The sequence below is a fragment of the Acipenser ruthenus genome, chromosome 35 (assembly GCF_902713425.1).
Source record: "Acipenser ruthenus chromosome 35, fAciRut3.2 maternal haplotype, whole genome shotgun sequence".
In the NCBI taxonomy this organism is placed as follows: Eukaryota; Metazoa; Chordata; class Actinopteri; order Acipenseriformes; family Acipenseridae; genus Acipenser; species Acipenser ruthenus.
The window spans coordinates 7,912,384-7,930,560 of record NC_081223.1 but is presented as its reverse complement, the minus strand read 5'-3'; the positions used below and the strand labels follow the sequence as shown (position 1 = coordinate 7,930,560).

The following is an 18,177-nucleotide window of genomic DNA, read 5'->3' as shown; positions in this document are numbered from 1 at the left end:
ATGTAATTTTTTATGTTTTAACAAACTCGAACACACACACATGGGAAAAGGGCAGGATGGATTGAGTTCATAGCATTTACTTATGTTAAAAGTTTCATGTTAAATGTTAAAATAAAATGTATAATTTTTTTCTAGTTGGCGCAAGTGTGAGAAAATTATTCGATATATGTGGGGAAATGGTATTCCCAGGCGGTCTCCCATCCAAGTACTAACCAAGCCCGACCTTGCTTAACTTTCGAGATCAGACGAGATCGGGCGTTCTCAAGGTGGTATGGCCGTAAGCGAAAAGCTGTGGTGGTTTAGTATGTTTCATAGTAACTAATACCGGAATAGTGCTACACGAGGAAAAAAGCATTGCTTAAAATGAATGACTGAATACATAAATATCGACATAAATGTATTTATTCCCATGCGTATTTATTTATTCATTCCAATATTTACATATTACTTTATTTATTTCGATAATTGCGGGTGGTCGGACAAACTTCATACAAGATTCTCGTCTGTATTGTTCTTTCGGTAGCCTAAATACCAAATTTAAACGACACCAAAACTGACCACGGGGTAAGAACAAATAAAACATAAGAAACGCATGTGCACGGCCATAAAACGACACACACACACACAACCTGAAAAGCAAACTTTATACTGAAGGGAAAATAAACACGTAAAGAAACAGAAATGAGCTCAAATTCAAATAAATCTAAATCATTCCTTGTGTCCTGACCCTGCCTTCTGACGACCCCCCACAAATCCACACACCGTTATTAAAACAGCCGATCTCAGTTGTATTGTGTAATGAATGATAAAGGGCTAGATATGTCATTGGACTCCGCTGACGAGGGGCAGCAGTAGGTTTAGTGGTTATTTGTTTATGCTCGTCAGATGATTCGGTCAGGAGGGACACAGACCTGCACTTGCTCAAGGCAGACATATTTTAAACTCAAGTCTCATTCTGTATCACCAACACTGCATTGCCATGAAAAACTTGAATAAACCATCTTTGGAAACACTAGTATTAAAATATTGTATATGTACGAATCTTGCAAAATTAAAAAAAAATATTAAATATCGGTAGTTCGATACAGCCTCTTTTCTTCTATACAATATTTTATATAATTCTATGCATTTCAGTGGGTAGTTCTAACCGCAAGTCAGACACACCTGAATTCTTTTGGGTCTTTCCCCACCTTCTTTTTTGTCAAATAATCTGGCCAATCAAATGTTCCATTAAATATTTCAGACTCGCAAGTAACCAATCAGAAGCAAAGCATTCGTTCTGCCCCCAGAACAAGCTTGGTTTCCAAAAACTCAACTGAACCGGACGCATCATTTTAAAGCGTAAGTATTGCGGCGGGTTTGAGTTTTGAAGATTAGTAGCGGGTGAGTTGTTAACCATTTCATAAAATCCTGGATTTATATTGGTCAGTTATATAAGAACAAGCAAGTAAAGTAATTGTGTGCTTTCGTAATATTACTAACCTGCAACTAAGCAAATGTAACAGTCTGGTGATTCAATGAATTGTAGCGCTTACTCGGTGGGAACCTTTGTTACAGGGAGATGGGGTCTGGTAGGAAGATGTTGGAGAGCGGGATTCTGGGAAGAGCTGAGTTCGTGGTACCGGATGTGTGATTTTCAATAAAGTGTGTTCATTTAGAAGTGATACACAGTGTGAATCTAATCGTTTGTGGAAACCCCCCAATCTATAACACTGCTTGTACGAGAGCAGCCTGTTTCCTGTTTGTGTGTGAATACATCATGTAGTCAAATGTTTCCGCATTTTCTGAAACATTATCACGTTAGTATAAACTACACGTTGACAATGTAATCCATGTTTTAAATATACATATATATATATATATATATATATATATATATATATATATATATATATATATATATATATATATATATAATGTGTGTGTGTGTGTGTCAATTGTTAACACGATTTCTGCTTCAGGGTTAAACCGAAAACTCGCCGAATTTGCAGGCGTTTTTTGAATAGACGCATGCGCAATCAGTAATTTAAATTAAACATCTTCATGTTTTGTGGCGATTTAAAAGTGAAATCCACCTTAAGAGTCAGATCAGAATAATTCTGGTATTTTTAAGTCCACCTTAAATTCTGGTGTCTGAAAGTGAAATACAAATCCACTGCACTCGGGCGAGCGCTTTTACTGGGTGTGCCTGTCAGGAGCCCCCACTTAAACCTCTTTGACAGTACTTATAATCTTTCTTTTTTTTATTTTTGGCAGCTACCGAGCAGAACCCCATTTGATACTGTGGACAGTTTAAAGATGGAATCTGTCCCGATTAAAGAGGAGCTCCCTAAACTTGAACTGGTCCCCATTAGACTGGAGTTCTCTGGACTGTCTTCCCTCCCCATTAAACAGAAGCTCTGTGAGATGCCATCTGACAGCATCAAGTCGGAGGTGTCTGGGATTAAAGCTGAGCGCAATGAATTGGAGATCTCCCAGACAGAAGAACCCCTTCCTGTGAATGAAGAGGTGCTGGAAATGGTGTGTATTACTAAACTGGAACCCCTCCAGAGACATTTGTAGAACTATGTGTACTCTCTCGTGTTCTTATCATCACCCAAGATGATGGACCGAAATCTCACTTGAACTCTGCTGATTGTAGCTCTAGATCTATCTATAGATATATATCTGTAGTTTTGACCGTAAAATAACAGAGTTAAGTGATCTTTAACAAAGAACCCATGAACGTGACCACACCAGAATGGTGAAAATGTAGTCACAGCAGTTATAAGATTTTTTTTAAAGAATTATTTATGGGTTGGTTATGTATGTCAGACTGACTATAAGATATATCTGTCAGAAGTACTATACCAATAAATCTCTAGGCAAACGTATTCAACTGCATTGCTGTGTATACAAACTGTATAGGTATTTTGTTCTAAGTGCTTTCAATGTATTTCACGCTAGTAATGTGAAACCATTTTTCTTTTCATTTGTGATCAGCAGGGATGCCCTGACATGTCTCAAAACATAGGGGGGGGGGGGTTGAGCCCCCTTTTAAAATGCTGACTTTGCCCGAGGAGGGCTGAGGTCTCACGGCCCCCACATACTCGACGCTGGTGGGCAGTTGCTATTCGTTCATCACATGATTTTTTTTTTTTATAATTCACCATAATCCTAACAATCCTAACCGAAACTTCAAAGCACAGGCAACCTCCAAAACCCTTATTTTATTTTATCCCCACGGGATGAATGAAGTACGTCCAGTACTTTCCCAGGCTTCTTGTAGAGTGTAGGTGTAGCGGTTGATCAAACACAACAGGGTGATGATGTGCACATTGCAGAAGTGTTACTGGTGCTTACATTAAAACATTTACAACTCATTCAGTTGGTGGGGTTCATAGATGTTCTTTGCATTCTTCACAAAATGTAAAAAATACAAATTCTCTGCCAAAATGCAAATTCCGCATTTTTCCACAGTATTCTGTTATAAACAGATTTCTAGGATCCCTGGGGATTAACACCTACTTTGAGCAATCGATCAAATCAATCCATTTTTTAAATAAGTTGATCTACACAAAGTTTGACATGATTAAAGCATCATTTAGTAATTTAAAAATGACTTCTTTTATTCTATCGACCCTCATTTTTGTACACTGCAGTTTGTTTGTTTTGAACTTCGGCTCCCTGCTGCAGATTATTATTATTATTATTATTATTATTATTATTATTTATTTCTTAGCAGACGCCCTTATCCAGGGCGACTTACAATCGCAAGCAGATACAAATACATTCAAGTGTTACAATACAAGTAATACAATAAGAGCAAGAAATACAATAATTTTTGTTCAAGTGTGACAAACCACAATTCAATAATACAGAAGATAATAGTGATAGATACATCAGGATATGATTAAGTACAAACTACTACAGGTTAAACACTTGGCAGATTACAATATTCTGAAATACAGGATTAAATGCAGTAAAATAGGGGGCAGATAAGAGCAAAATAAAGCACATTTAAATGAAGGGTGATAGTGTCCCAGGATACAACAGAGGAGTTCTACAGGTGCTGTTTGAAGAGGTGAGTCTTAAGGAGGCTCCGGAATGTGGTCAGGGACTGGGCAGTCCTGACATCTGTAGGAAGGTCGTTCCACCACTGCGGAGCAAGGGTGGAGAAGGAGCGGGCTCGGGAGGCAGGGGAGCGTAGCGGGTTGAACCCTATTTCAAAACACAAAAAAATGTTTTTTTTAGGAGTGTACCATTAACGTCCATTACAAATATAATAGGGTGTTACATACTGTTCTATGTAAAATGCAGTGTCTGTTGTGGCATTGCAGTTTACACTGAGAAACATCTGCTTCAGAACCGGTACTGTGCCGCCACTGAACCACCTCGAGAGACGGGTCAGTGACAGAATAAAGAGTCTCTGCATTTTACCAGCATTTCCCATTGACACTGAAAGTGATTCCACATCAGTGCCGTCACAGACACAGTGATTTGCTTCAGTGTAGACATGCCTCAGCATTAGTGCTAATCAGGGTCTGTGATATGAAACCAGCCCTTAATCTTTTTTTCTTTTTTTTTCTGACAGTTACCAAGCAGAACCACGTTTGATGCCTTGGACAATGTGAAGATGGAATCTGTCCCGATTAAAGAGGAGCTCCCTAAACTTGAACTGGTCCCCATTAGACTGGAGTTCACTGGACTGGCTGCCCTCCCCATTAAACAGGAGCTCTGTGAGACGCCCTGTGACAGCATCAAGCCAGTGGTGTCTGGAATTAAAGCTGAGCGCAACGAACTGGAGATCTCCCAGACAGAAGAACCAGTTCCTATGAAAGAAGAGGTGCTGGAAATGGTGCATATTAAACTGGAGCCCCTGAAAGAGGAGGTACTCTTGAAACCAGGGAAGGAAGAATCCGAAGACTTGAAAGCAGCCCCCACTGAGCTGGGTCCGGTACACCTGCGGGAGTGTAGCGTGGTGCTGGAGAGAATCTATGCGAGAAAGCAAGGCTCTGGAGAGGAAGGCTCTCCCAACAGCACGCAAGGAGGTGGACAGGACGACGAGAGCTCACATTCAGAGTGCAGTCCAGCAGGTGAGTGACTGACTAGCTGTGACATTGTCATTCTACACTCAGTGATGGCCACAGTGTGACTGAGAGGCTGAGAACAGATAGCAGGGCTCCACATTAGCATCCAGGTTCATTTCACATACTTGTCTACACTGAAGCAAATCACTGTGTCTGTGGCGGCACTGATGCGGAATCACTTTGTGTCAATGGGAAATCCTGGTAAATGCAGCGACACTCTCAAGGTGGTTCAGTGGCGGCACAGTGCCGGTGTGAAGCAGATTTTTCTCAGTGTGAACAGACACCACATTTTATATAGGACAGTATGTAACACCCTATAATGTATGTAATAGATGTTACTGGTACAGTCCTAAAACTCCCCTTATTTTTTCGTGTTCTGAAATCTGGTCCTGCCCACATCTGCAGCTGATGACACGGGGCTGAAGTTCGAAACCAACTGTCTGACCAGCGTAGGCTACTATATTGTATATTTTATGTCACAGGTTGGGTAATAAATAGCTTAAATATTTAATTTCACCTCAGAATATAAATGATAAAAACACAAATACTGTTAAAAATACCATATGTTAACAGCATTTCTGCTTTATATTATAAAACAAAGTTTAATTTATTAGAATAAGTTAGAGAGTTCTGGCTAAAATGGTTTATTCTTTAATTAAAATACTGTAGCCTCCTGTTTTATGTGTATCATTACATGGCACAAAAAGTTTGAAACAAACTGTCAGTTTAACTTGTCTAAGCAACATACTGAAATGTGAGTTACCGGTAGGCTTTATGTTTTGTGCTCTTGCAGATTTGAAGAACAGAATGTTTTTGTTTTTAAAAAAACGAATCCCTATTTAATGTGTGCAACATACAGTATATTCTTTTGAAGTGTGACACACCGGCAGCATGTTTTAACACTGGATGATCTGCCTTCTATGTAAATGGAGGTATGCTGCCAAATTGCAGCTGAGCCTGTAATATCGCTGTGTGAATGCTGTAGTGAAGGGTCCTTTTTTTTTGTAGGTTTACTTTTTTGCTTGAGTGTTTTTTTATAAAAAAAAAAAGTATTTTTTTTTACTAATTAAAAAAAGCATGTCATGATCAGGACCCATCCTTCAATAAAAGGGCCGTTATGGCGTTATGGCAGAACAAGTACACACATGAGGAAATACGTCCACTTTGTCAGTCTGTGCATACAGTAAATTGGTCAGCAGAAATCAATATATTTTGGAGGTGATTATTGTGAAGAGTCTGAATCGGGATTCATTTCAAGACGTCATATACACAATTTGGGGGTGGGGCCCTCCTAGGCGGTCCCCTTGCTTGCCTTGCCCTAAGGCCGGCTCTGAGAGACAGTGCTAATCTCTGTAGCCGGACATGTACAAAAGTATTTAACAGCAGTTAAATGGACATTAACACATACCATGAAACTTCTATTAAACGGCCAGGCATTTATTTACAAAACTCACGAGCAGACCAGCGCCTATTGGAGACCGCCGATTTATTTGAGACCTGGCGATTATATAGACGAGGAAACTTTGGAAAATGAACAAGCAGAGATACAAATTTGTATTGTTAATATACTGTAATATTGTAAGGGTTTAAAAAGATTAGACAACCAGGCATGGGTTATATAAATGCGAACAGGCCACTTGAATCAAGCATGGAGGGTTTATTACAGTGAAAAGGGATACAAAACAACCGTGCCAAACTCAATCTTTCTCTTCTTAACTGGACTCTCCTGAACTGACGGTACAGTAAAAACAAGCTCTATATACAAATAAGTAAATTAAAGATATAAACTACTAGCACTTTTGTTTATAAATATAGATCAATGTTGTCTATTAATAAAGATAAGTAATGAAATAATAATAGGTCTAATACTGGTAATAATAAGTTCAATCCATCCCAGATATAGAATGCAGGTAGGTTAGGCTTACAGCGCAATGATAATAATAGTTTGTTTTTTTCTTATGGCCCCTGGTGGTGATGTCTCCGTTCAGTATATCCAAGTAACCATCACCCATCCATCCATTTCCATAACCACTTAATCCTTTATAGGGTCATGGGGAGTAACCATTATGTATTGTGATAACAGCATCTTCCAGATATTATTTCAATTTCCATTTAAATCATGATCTTATGTACACTTTGTATTACTAAACTTTGTACTTCTGCCCTCATATAATGCGTCTTTATTTTACACATTGCAATTGAAGGTAACCTGGCTTCAAAACGATACAATTAAATACTGGTCTTTTTTATTCTTAATAAAATTACCCTTTTTATGTGTTATAAATGCAATAAATTCAACACAAAGCAACGCGATATACTGTTCAAAGCAAGAATTATTAAACTTAAACCAGAATGTATATGTTTGATGCCCTCAACACACACACTTCAAGTGGTGCTCCGCAGCCCTTGTGTGCTCACAAAGTCTCCTCGCAATTACCCCAGACCACTCGTGAACCCACAATGCTATTCATGAGCTCCTTGACTAACGACGGTGTTTGGGAAACACATCAGATTTGACACGTTGCTGTTACGATGGTCGAGTTACTTTTGGGAAATGGCACCCTGGATAACTTTCGAGTTAGACCTAATGTCGTTTAAACAATACATTTCTAGCATATTTTTCCAACTATCAACATTAATAAGCACAGTCAGCATTGATTATTTGAACATTTTCAACAGTAGTCTTTTCGAAACGAGTAAACACAAGTCTATTTGCGGATCCTGGAGTAGTCTGTGGACTATGTGGTATCAGTGATTTTGGTCGTGGTCGTGGCAATAATCATGGGTTTTTGTTTCAGAAATGAAAGCTGAAACACATTGAGAGTGGTCCAAGTTTATTGTGTGGTGTATTGCAACCAGTAAGTTCCAGTGTGTTTTGCATTGAAGGGATGAATTCGCAACTCCTTAAAGGGAATGTCCGATTCCCCCCCCCCCCACCCCCAATAGGAATTTTTCAACAACAATGGATATTGAATGAAGTCATTACCCAGCCTCCATGTTCGTCTTTCTTTAGGGATTTGACATCTCCAATCTTTGAATGAAGTCATTACCCAGCCTCCATGTTCGTCTTTCTTTAGGGATTTGACATCTCCAATCTTTGAATGAAGTCGTTACCCAGCCTCCGTGTTCCTCTTTCTTTAGGGATTTGACATCTCCAATCTTTGGTAAAGCAGCAGGTTTTATGCGTTTTTGTTCATCAGTATTTTGTTCTGGAGGTACTGCCTGTATCAATTGCGGGTTCTCGCTTCCCCTCTATTAACATCACTGTGGAGTTCTCCTCATTTGTTAATCACTGCTTCCACCAGATCTTAGTTCATAGCAAAGCAGTAATCGGCTTGTTGATCTCTCATTGAGGGAACACAGGGATCTGGCCAAGGGTGCATTTCAGTGACTGCTAGCAGGCTCACCAATGCACACAGAACAGCAGCTTCTGAAATGAAAAATCAAGTGAAGGATTTATTCTTTGTTAATATTTGAAAACCTTAAATATATATTGCATGCCTTTTGCCCCAACCTCCCCATTGAAATATAGGTCTACGACTTTAATTTAGAATGTATTCTAGACAATATCAGCCTTTAAACAATTTGCACTAATCCGCATGAAACCATTTATATGTCGGCTGTTTCCTTGTTTTTACAAACCATAATATTCCCCTCGCCACATGTGTCTATAATTTCACGTGGTCCCGTCAAATTTGCTGCCCAAGGCCCCTTTTGTAAATAGTTTTTAATCATTAGCTTTTCCATAATCTCAGTCTACAAGCCATTAATTAGTTAATGGTTAAAGTAAAACTTGTTTTCTTATTACAATGTCAATGTGTCTTACATTTCAAATGTTCAGATTACTTTTTATTTTTGTAATATGAATTGCATTTATTCTCATGGATCTTTCTCAATGGTACTGGTAGATAAACATCGTAATGGACCTGCTCCTAAAGACCATCCACAGTAATTTATCAAATTTGGCTAATTGGGTAAAACTTCAATGTAATTTAATGAACATGTCCATAACTACCAGATTGAGTTAACAGCCAAGGTCTTTCGTTGTTTATCAAAAGTAAGAAATAAACAATTTAAATGATTCTTATAACAAAATGCTTCATGTGTTAATTAATTCTATGCAAAATCAATCACCAAATTCATGTTATTTTCTTCCTAATCACTTCTAAGTTTTCAAAGTATATTATTTAAAAAGTGGGCATTCAAATGAGTGTGTGTGTGTGTGTGTGTGTGTGTGTGTGTCTGTGTGGTGAGAGCCTGTAGTCCCAGAATGCAGCTGGACATCTTTCTCTCCATTCTCACACAGCCCGTACAACACAGCTTGAGACCCCAAACACAGTTCAATTTATTGTAGGTTTGTTTGTCGAAACCAAATTGTACCCAATTATGTAGGTAAAAATCGATGAAACAGTTAAGAGATTTGATTAACATTCCCAGTCCTCTAATTCACTCTCCCTCTAGAAGCTATAGTGTGTGCAATATGAAACTTAATGTTATGTTCTTCTTTAAAAGAGACGGCTATCTCTTACAGCGACCTTTTTGAATAGTCAGAGTTTTCTGGTACTTTTTTTTTTTTCAAAAACAATTCACATACATTTTGAACTTTTATATGTTTCCCATAACATCACTCAAGCATTTTGACACTTTACTTTGAAGACTATGACTTTGGCACTTACTGGCACTCGGTTCTCTTTTAAAAGCCCAGTCATTTGACAACAGCCTGATCATATTCCTCCCACTTTCACAAAAGCCGTTCCGACAGAAAAGGCTAACTTCCCTCCTAATAACGTTTAACCTCTGGGCGGGGGGGGTGGGAAAGTTAGAGTCCATCCAACTCCGACCCTGACACCTGTCAAATACCAGATGGACATGGCTGCCTTTTCTAACCTGGACGCCCTGCCGTCTGCTAACCGCTGTCTCTAATTTTATCCTATTGTTGCCCCCTGGGCTTCTGTTAGAAGGCGCCCGTTTAACCACCACATTTTCCCTTAAGCCCCATGTCCCCATGTAGCAGCACTAACCCATCTGGCTGCGGTGCAGGGCATAGGGTCAGCAACGCCCGCTCTGGCGGTGGTGGTGGCAGTGGCCACACTGCTGCTAGTGGTGACAACAGCCACTACTCTGCTGCTGCTGGGGCAAACGGCCACTCAGGCAGGGGTGCTGTCGGCTCCAGACGCTCCGACAGGCTCACTTTCTCTCCCCGTGGGAACCATAGCTCCGCCCCCTCTGGTTGACATGACTGCCATTCCCCCTTCCTGGGCTGGCGGTAGCTCCTCCCCCTGAGAATGCTGGGCTGAGAGCTCCGCTTCCTTCTCTGGTAACTTGGCTGGCGGTAGCTCCTCCCCTTTAGACTGCTAGGCTGAGAGCTCCTTCTTTCCTGACCAACAGGATGGCAGCTGCCTTCTTACTGGCTGCCGGACTAGAAGCCCCGCCTTCTTTTCCGCCTTTTCTCATTTTACTGGCTAATGGAACAGAAGCCCCTCCTTCCTTCTCGTCTCTGTTCAGTGGCGGACGCGACCCGGAAGCCCTTTCGTCTTACCCATCTCTTCACTCTGCTGTCTGCTTTGCACAAACTGTCAAGGCTGGTGTTGTTTCAAAGAATAATTTGTCCTGTTTAGAATTAATAAAACCTGTAATTATACATTTTACTTGTTTTTTTTTTTAGTTATGTTTATTTGAATCAAACTTAGGTGGAATCGCCACTGTTGGTCAAAATTCTCAGGAATCTACAGGAGGGTTCTGTATTTAATCTGGGGTCTACAGGGTTAATATGACATCTATTGGGGAATATGACTTTATTCCGAATCGGCAGGCTTACCCCCCCCCCCCCCCGATATACTAGACTTAATATTCAATCACTCTTATTCATTTATTTCTAATACACAGATTTAAAATGATCTTTATTGCTAATCGGCGGGTTTGTCCTCTGATATATTGGAGTTAATATTCAATCACTCTTATTCATTTATTCTATTTTTATACAGCAGATCTGTGATGCAACATATAATCAATGAGTTTATTTCCAATTACTCTCTCATTTACAATCAACAAACAAGGTTATCGTACACACAATTACTCCCAGAAAACTCCTGTAACCTTGACAAGCTTATTGTGCATTCAACTGCTCTCTGGTTTCTCCTGCAACCCAATCTAACAAATGACTCTCTGGGTTCTCTTGCAACCTAGGCAAGCCTTTCCCATTTGCATGTTCAATTACTCTCAACATAGGCAAGCTTTTTTTATTTATTTTTATAAACTTAGTCGTTGCCAATAATTTATTATTTTCTCCCAATTTGGAATGGCCAATTATTTCATTACGCTCGGCTCACCGCTACCACCCCTGCGCTGACTCGGGAGGGCGAAGATAAACACACGCTGTCCTCCGAAGCGTGTGCCGTCAAGCCGACCGCTTTTTTTCACACTGCAGACTCACCATGCAGCCACCCAAGAGCTACAGCGTCGGAGGACAACGCAACTCTCGGTCAGCTTACAGGCAAGCCCGCAGGCGCCGGGCCAGACTACAGGGGTCGCTGGTGCGCGGTGAGCCGAGGACACCCTGACCGACCTAACCCTCCCTCCCCCCGGGCGACGCTCGGCCAATCGTGCGCCGCCCCTTGGAAGCTCCCGTCCTCGATCGGCAAAGGAATAGCCTGGATTCGAACTCGCGACTTGCAGACTATAGAGCGCATCCTGCACTCACGTGGAGCGCCTTTACTGGATGTGCCACTCGGGAGCCCCCCAACATAGGCAAGCTTAACTGTATGTACAGTCCCTCTCAGGAAATTAGCAATAAACAACTTGACTCCCTGGTCTTTGCAACCAGAATGGGATCAGGACCATTATACTCTGTATAGTACAGGGTTTCCAGATTTCTACAGTGTTTATAGCCCAAAGTCACTTCAAAACTAGCCCAATACTAGCCCAATTTGTTTTGTTTTTTTACTGAAACCAAGCTTATTACCATTAACATGTAGCCCTATCCTTCAATGCTGCTACTGTTTCCCAAAGAAGAAAACAGTTCAATCTTTTAAAGTTATGCCACCAATCTAATTAGATGATCACATCAATTAAATCAATTAAACAGACACATCAATTAAATACACCTAATAAATTAAAAAAAAGGCAAGTTGTTGGCTCTTTTTTGCAAACACAAAAAAGTTAAGTTAATTGAAAGTATGCCCCATGCATTGAAATAACACATAAAAAAACATTTTTAACTTCTTACCTTCAAACTCCTCGTGTAAGGGCCAGCTGCTGTTATCATCACGCAGGTGTATCTCAAGTCAATTTTAAATGTACAAAGAAAAAAGTATGTACAAAATAAAACATTTTTACTTTTATATATATATATATATATATATATATATATATATATATATATATATATATATATATATATATATATTAGTTTCAAAAAAGCTCCTCTGAGTCGGCACCATCTTCTGCATTATCTGCTTCATAGATGTCGCCTGTAAACAGTGACAGCATTGCTTTGGATGGCTGAAATTGGTTGCAGCAACACTTATTACGCTGCATATATGCTCTGACCCTAAGAATGTTTTCCAACAATTTCTCTTGCATGCGGGTCCTTAGTTTGGTTTTGATTAGGGCCATTTGTGAAAAAGCATGTTCCACTGATGCATTGCTAAATGGTAGGGCTAAAAGAGATAAGGCAAAAAGACCAAGTTCAGTGAAATCTTTATCACCAGCTGCATCGGAGTGTTTAGCCACTTCAACCCAGAACTCTTTAATTTGGCTGTCTTCAGTGTGCTCCCAGTGTACATTGTTCAAAGCTCGCCATTGCTGTTCGAGTTTGCCAAGATCTCCATTGTAAAGTGGCAAAAATGATAAATTTGCCAGCTGTGGCTTTTTGGAACTGAGTACAACAGTTGGGCTGAGAACGGTAAGTGACTCAAGTTGCTGGATATTGGGAGGCAATCTTTGTTTGATCTCTTTCAGAAACTCGAACATGTAATCTCTGCATCTGCGTTTGATATCCTCTGCTTTCTGAGGTTCGATCTTTGATTCTGACAGTTCTAACTGGAACTTGATCCCGAAGTCCACTGCTGTTTCTGTCGGACGTTATGTCAAAATCCATTACAGATGACCATGTTGGAAAATCGTGAGGTTTCATGATTCGTTGGATCAAACTGCGGTAAAATGTCATTAAATCAGCAAGAGGTTTCGCTGGATTGGCACTGTCAAGCTGAAACAGTTTGTTTATTCTGTTGACCTCAGTGACGAGGGGCTGAAAAAAAACCAGATACATTCTGTTTACGCGGTCTGAATACATCTGGTACAGCAGTTCAGCATTGTAATTCCTTTCAGTGTCCTTTGTAAGCTGAAAGTGCAACTTTAGCTCTTCGTACTGAGAAAGCACTCGATCAACACACTGGCTAATTGCAAGCCATCTTGTGTCAGAAAGCTGCAAAATCTTCAGCGGGGCTTCTCCAACATTAATGGTGGCATAGAGATCGCGGTACTTCTTTTGACGCTGAGTGCTGTGGGAAAACCACGAGTACGTCTGTGATACCATGTACTCGATGTTTCGAGGAAGTACGTCCATTGCTTTTGATGCACAGAGCTGCAGTGAATGACAAACACACTTGATGTACACAATTTTTGGATTCACCTCCCTTAACTTTGTTAGTACCGAATTATTTTTCCCACACATTGTAATGCAACCGTCTGTTGCCAGACCAATGCATCTTTCCACTTCCAGTTTGTTTTCCTTTAAGAATTTGAACAAGGCTGTTGCAATGCTGTGAGAATCACTGGCTGGCAAGCTAACAATCCCGGCAAACGATGTCACGATATGATCAAGTTTTCTGCTGAAGTACCTGAACACCACACAGAGTTGCTTGTTTGCACTGATGTCTGTGCTTTCGTCCACAATTAGAGAGTATGGCTCTTTGGCGATGTTTTCAGGCATCTCCTGATGAACAATGGGCCCGATGACACATTTTATAAGTGCTGAGCATTTTGTTCTATGAAGACTAATATCCTTCTGTACAACTTCCCTGACTATGTATCCCAAATGATCTACGGTGAGGATGCTGGAAAGGCAAGCAATATGGGCTGCCAGCTTCAACTCACATATTTTAATGGAATTGTCAACTTGTTTCTTAAATCCTGTGTCAAATAAGCTTCTTGTATTTGAATAGGGAGCTGCATTTCTAATATGTTTCTCTGTCTTACTGTGAGCTAACAGATCGCTGTGATGTGCTCGCACTTCACATTTACAGTACCTACACGCTGCTTTTGAGTCATCGCCAGGTACACGGCTAATCCATTCTTGTAACCCTTTTTCTTTCCCAGTCTTTGCAGTATTTTTTCAGTATTTAGATTACTTCTTTATTTTTCCTGCTTTTTAGCGGTTTCGATGTTTCTACCCTGTTTCTTAAAATGGCTGCTTTTCACTGTCAATTAACACAATCGTTCGTCTCTCACGCCTGTTCACTCGCATGGTCATGCGCAGTGGTGGTTGTGGTCATGCGCAATATGTTATTTTATTGGGAAACACAGTTTTACATAGTTTGTGTGCACTGCGGCGGGTAGGCTGCAAAAGTTTATTCATTTTTAATAAAGTTATTCTTTTTTATGTATAAAGTAAACTAGCCCAAACAACCACGAGACCTCTTGAAAGTAGCCCAAAAAGAACCACCAGCGACTCCTAAATATTTCCCGCGGCTGTCTTTTTAAAGTAGCCCAATTCCGCGGGGAAACCGCAGACCTGGCAACTCTGGTATAGTATTTCAAACACCCAATCTCTGTCTACTTTACACCACCCCTTAAATCTGTTTTTCGAAAAAGACTAAAAGTTCTAGGCTGACTCTCCTGATCAAACCTTCCAAGATCGGCACAGGGCCCCAGAATCAGAGTGCACAGATTCCTCGTAGAAATGTACAGCTCTGTTACCTCCTACAATCTCCCTATCCTAATCTAGCTGATCGGGCTAGTATTAATAACAGATAGGTACCCATTGCGACCCTTTTTGACAAATAATAAACAATAATCAACAACACCAGAAAAAACAGTATAGTAGGTTACTATTCCTGTGATGAATAAATTAAACTTATACTCACTCATCCTTAGTATTCCTCTAAAGTTCAGTTAAAGAGAGGTTAGAAGGTTCCTTCATGCGTTCAGATGGATGAAATCAAATCAGTTTTGCAGCCTCCCTGGTGCGGACTACACTACAGTTACCTACACTACCTAACCCAGAAAAGGTCATGAAACGACATAATGAGGAAGGAACATTTGCTGCATTTCTTACTTAAAACAGTCTCTGATTTTTCTCTCCTGTTTGTTTTTTCCAGGTTCCAGTCCAGCAGTTAAAGCAAGGACCCAGTTAAGGAATTTAAAAATACTGAGAGGAGAGAAATTAAAATATACCAGAGGAGAGAAACCGTATTGCTGCTCTGACTGTGGAAAGAGTTTCAGGCACTCAGGAGACCTTGTGATACACCAGCGAATTCACACAGGAGAGAAACCCTATCGCTGCTCTGACTGTGGAAAGAGGTTCAAGTCATCAGGACACCGTACAGCACACCAGCGAATTCACACAGGAGAGAAACCGCATTGCTGCTCTGACTGTGGAAAGAGTTTCAGGAACTCAGGAGACCTTTCAAAACACCAGCGAATTCACACAGGAGAGAAACCTTATCGCTGTTCTCACTGTGGGAAGAGTTTCAGTCGGTCTGGAAATTTTGAATTGCATAAGCGAACTCACAAAGGAGAGAAACCATATCACTGTTCTGACTGTGGGAAGAGTTTCAGTCGGTCAGAACACCTATTAATACATCAGCGAATACACACTGGAGAGAGACCGTATCACTGCATTGACTGTGGGAAGAGTTTCAGTCGATCAGGACAACTTGTAACACACCAGCGAATTCACACAGGAGAGAAACCATATTACTGCTCTGACTGTGGGAAGAGTTTCAGGGATTCAACAGACCTTGTAAAACACCAGAGAACTCACACAGGAGTAAAGCCATATCACTGCTCCGACTGTGGTAAAAGTTTCAGTCAGTCAGGACAACTTGGAAAACATCAGCGGATTCACACAGGAGAAAAACCGTTTCATTGCTCTGACTGTGGGAAGAGTTTCAGTTCGTTAGCAAACCTTGTTTCACACCAGCGAATTCACTCAGGAGAGAAACCGTATCACTGCTCTAACTGTGGGAAAAGTTTCCGTCACTCAGCATCCTTTGCTGTACACCGGCGCATTCACACAGGAGAGAAACCGTACCGCTGCTCTCACTGTGGGAAGAGTTTCGGTCACTTGGCATCCTTTGCTGCACACCAGCGTATTCACACAGGAGAGAAACCGTACCGCTGCTCTGACTGTGGGAAGACTTTCAGACGGTCGGGACACCTTGTTTCACACCAGCGCGTTCACACAGGAGAGAAACCGTACCGCTGCTCTGATTGTGGGAAGAGTTTCAGTCAGTCAAGATCCCTTGTTACACACCAGCAAATTCACACAGGAGAGAAAAAAAAAGAAAATGTAAATAATGTTCCTGCATAAAAATAACTTTTATCCATTTTGCTCAGCTTCCTGGCATTTCAGCACAGCAGTGTGCTGCTGAATAGTGTGGCTGCCCAAGCCGAGGAGACAGTCAGAAAAAAATCCTTAAATGGAATTTACTAGTGTAACGACCTCGCCTTTAGCACAAAGCCAACCACTATGGAGCGATTACCTCCCTATATTAAATATATCCCATGACAAAAACATTGTCAATGTAAAAAAACAAGTTAGACAAACAGCTGTTTAAAGGGGTGATCTCAAATGCAAAAATCCAAGTTAGGAGAAGCAATTAGGCCAATCTTGTCAAGCAAATAGGCACACTTGGAAAGGTGCTGGGGCCCAAGATTCACATAATTTTTGCTTCTAACTTGGCGCCTTTTTTTATCGCTTCGCTCCTCTTGAAATGCTGTTTGTATGACTTGACGTGACTGAGACACACACTCACATTGTAATACGAAAGAGATCATTTCTGATTGGATCAGAATCTGAGTGCTCATGTTCAACACTGTTTTTTTTTATATAAATAGAGCTATTAAAAAATGATATGTCCAAACTACAAAGTAAAATGCACAATGCAAATTTAGGACACAGTGTAAATGCTCTTATTGGAAGTCCAGGAATGCTGAATTCAGCTCCATCGATTGCTATGAGCTACAGCTGTATCATAGAGCAGCTCTCCTGGTAAACCCTTTGAAGGAGGAAACAAACTGCTATTGTTAATTATTTTGCATAGAATGGCACAAGGCAGCTGTAATAGAGTAAATGTAGATGCGCTTTTAGACTGTGTGTTGCTGCTAGCCCCACCCTGTGCAAGTTCAAAGTGTAAAACCAGATAACACAACAAGCAGGGCACAAGCTAAGCAATGAGCTGTATTTGATTAGGGAAATAAAAGCTGTTTACTTTGACTGTCTGCGTCTGTCTGGATTCTTATAGAAATCAAATGTAAGACAACAAATATACTAGAAGTGTCAGGGGTGGAAGTTGCAGGTTGAGATTTTAGAGTCAGTGTTTCCCTGCATGCATCACTGTGAGCAGCTCCTTCCTCCAGACACAGACCCACACTGGAATGTTTAGATGACTGGGTGTGAGGAGCCTTGTGTTAACAATGGGAGAACTGGGCTGACTGGGGAGGTAACTGCTACTGCCTATTTCAATAGTCTTATTACTGTGTTGTTACATTATGGACAGCAGTGGTGCTCTGGCTCCCTCTTGTGGTCACTATTAATATCTGCTGTGTGTCTCTCGGAGGTCAAATTAATTGCTCTTTGTCATTAAAATGCTGCTTTTATCATCAAACTCTTTGGACTACTTTTCTGAGTATGAACACATCTCTTCTGTATGCAGGTTTTTAAATGATGAAAACAAGAAAAAGAATGAAGTAAAGCAAATAGATTCTTGTTTACTTCCTCACATTGTAAAGTAATAGCAGCACTAACGTCCCCACAGTGGCTCTAAGACTAGATCATTGACCTGGTCTTTCTTTAAATGACCTTTCACGTTGGACACATTCAAATGTCATCACTGTCATTAAACAACATTTTACATTCATACTGAAATTATTTTATTAATATTGC

The 18,177-nt window shown here is 40.5% G+C and overlaps 1 protein-coding gene and 1 pseudogene across 1 annotated transcript; one reads left to right on the top strand and one right to left on the bottom strand.

Annotated features, from left to right (window-relative positions):
* Positions 1-163: 163 nt before the first annotated feature.
* Positions 164-283, bottom strand: LOC117965293 (5S ribosomal RNA; annotated as a pseudogene).
* Positions 284-2,301: 2,018 nt separating this feature from the next.
* Positions 2,302-17,899, top strand: LOC117395163 (zinc finger protein ZFP2-like). The gene is made up of 3 exons (XM_059007301.1): positions 2,302-2,520; positions 4,574-5,075; positions 15,389-17,899. The coding sequence occupies exons 1-3, from the start codon at positions 2,407-2,409 to the stop codon at positions 16,600-16,602; spliced, it is 1,830 nt and encodes a 609-aa protein (XP_058863284.1). The 5' UTR covers positions 2,302-2,406; the 3' UTR covers positions 16,603-17,899.
* The last annotated feature ends 278 nt before the right edge of the window (positions 17,900-18,177 follow it).

What these genes read in the sequence shown, in the direction of transcription:
- LOC117395163 (XM_059007301.1), top strand. Translation starts at nt 2,407, where the DNA reads ATGCCATCTGACAGCATCAAGTCGGAGGTGTCTGGGATTAAAGCTGAG. An exon ending in ATGAAGAGGTGCTGGAAATG is followed by an intron (nt 2,521 to 4,573) that starts GTGTGTATTACT and finishes TTTTTCTGACAG; the next exon opens with TTACCAAGCAGAACCACGTT. An exon ending in TTCAGAGTGCAGTCCAGCAG is followed by an intron (nt 5,076 to 15,388) that starts GTGAGTGACTGA and finishes TGTTTTTTCCAG; the next exon opens with GTTCCAGTCCAGCAGTTAAA.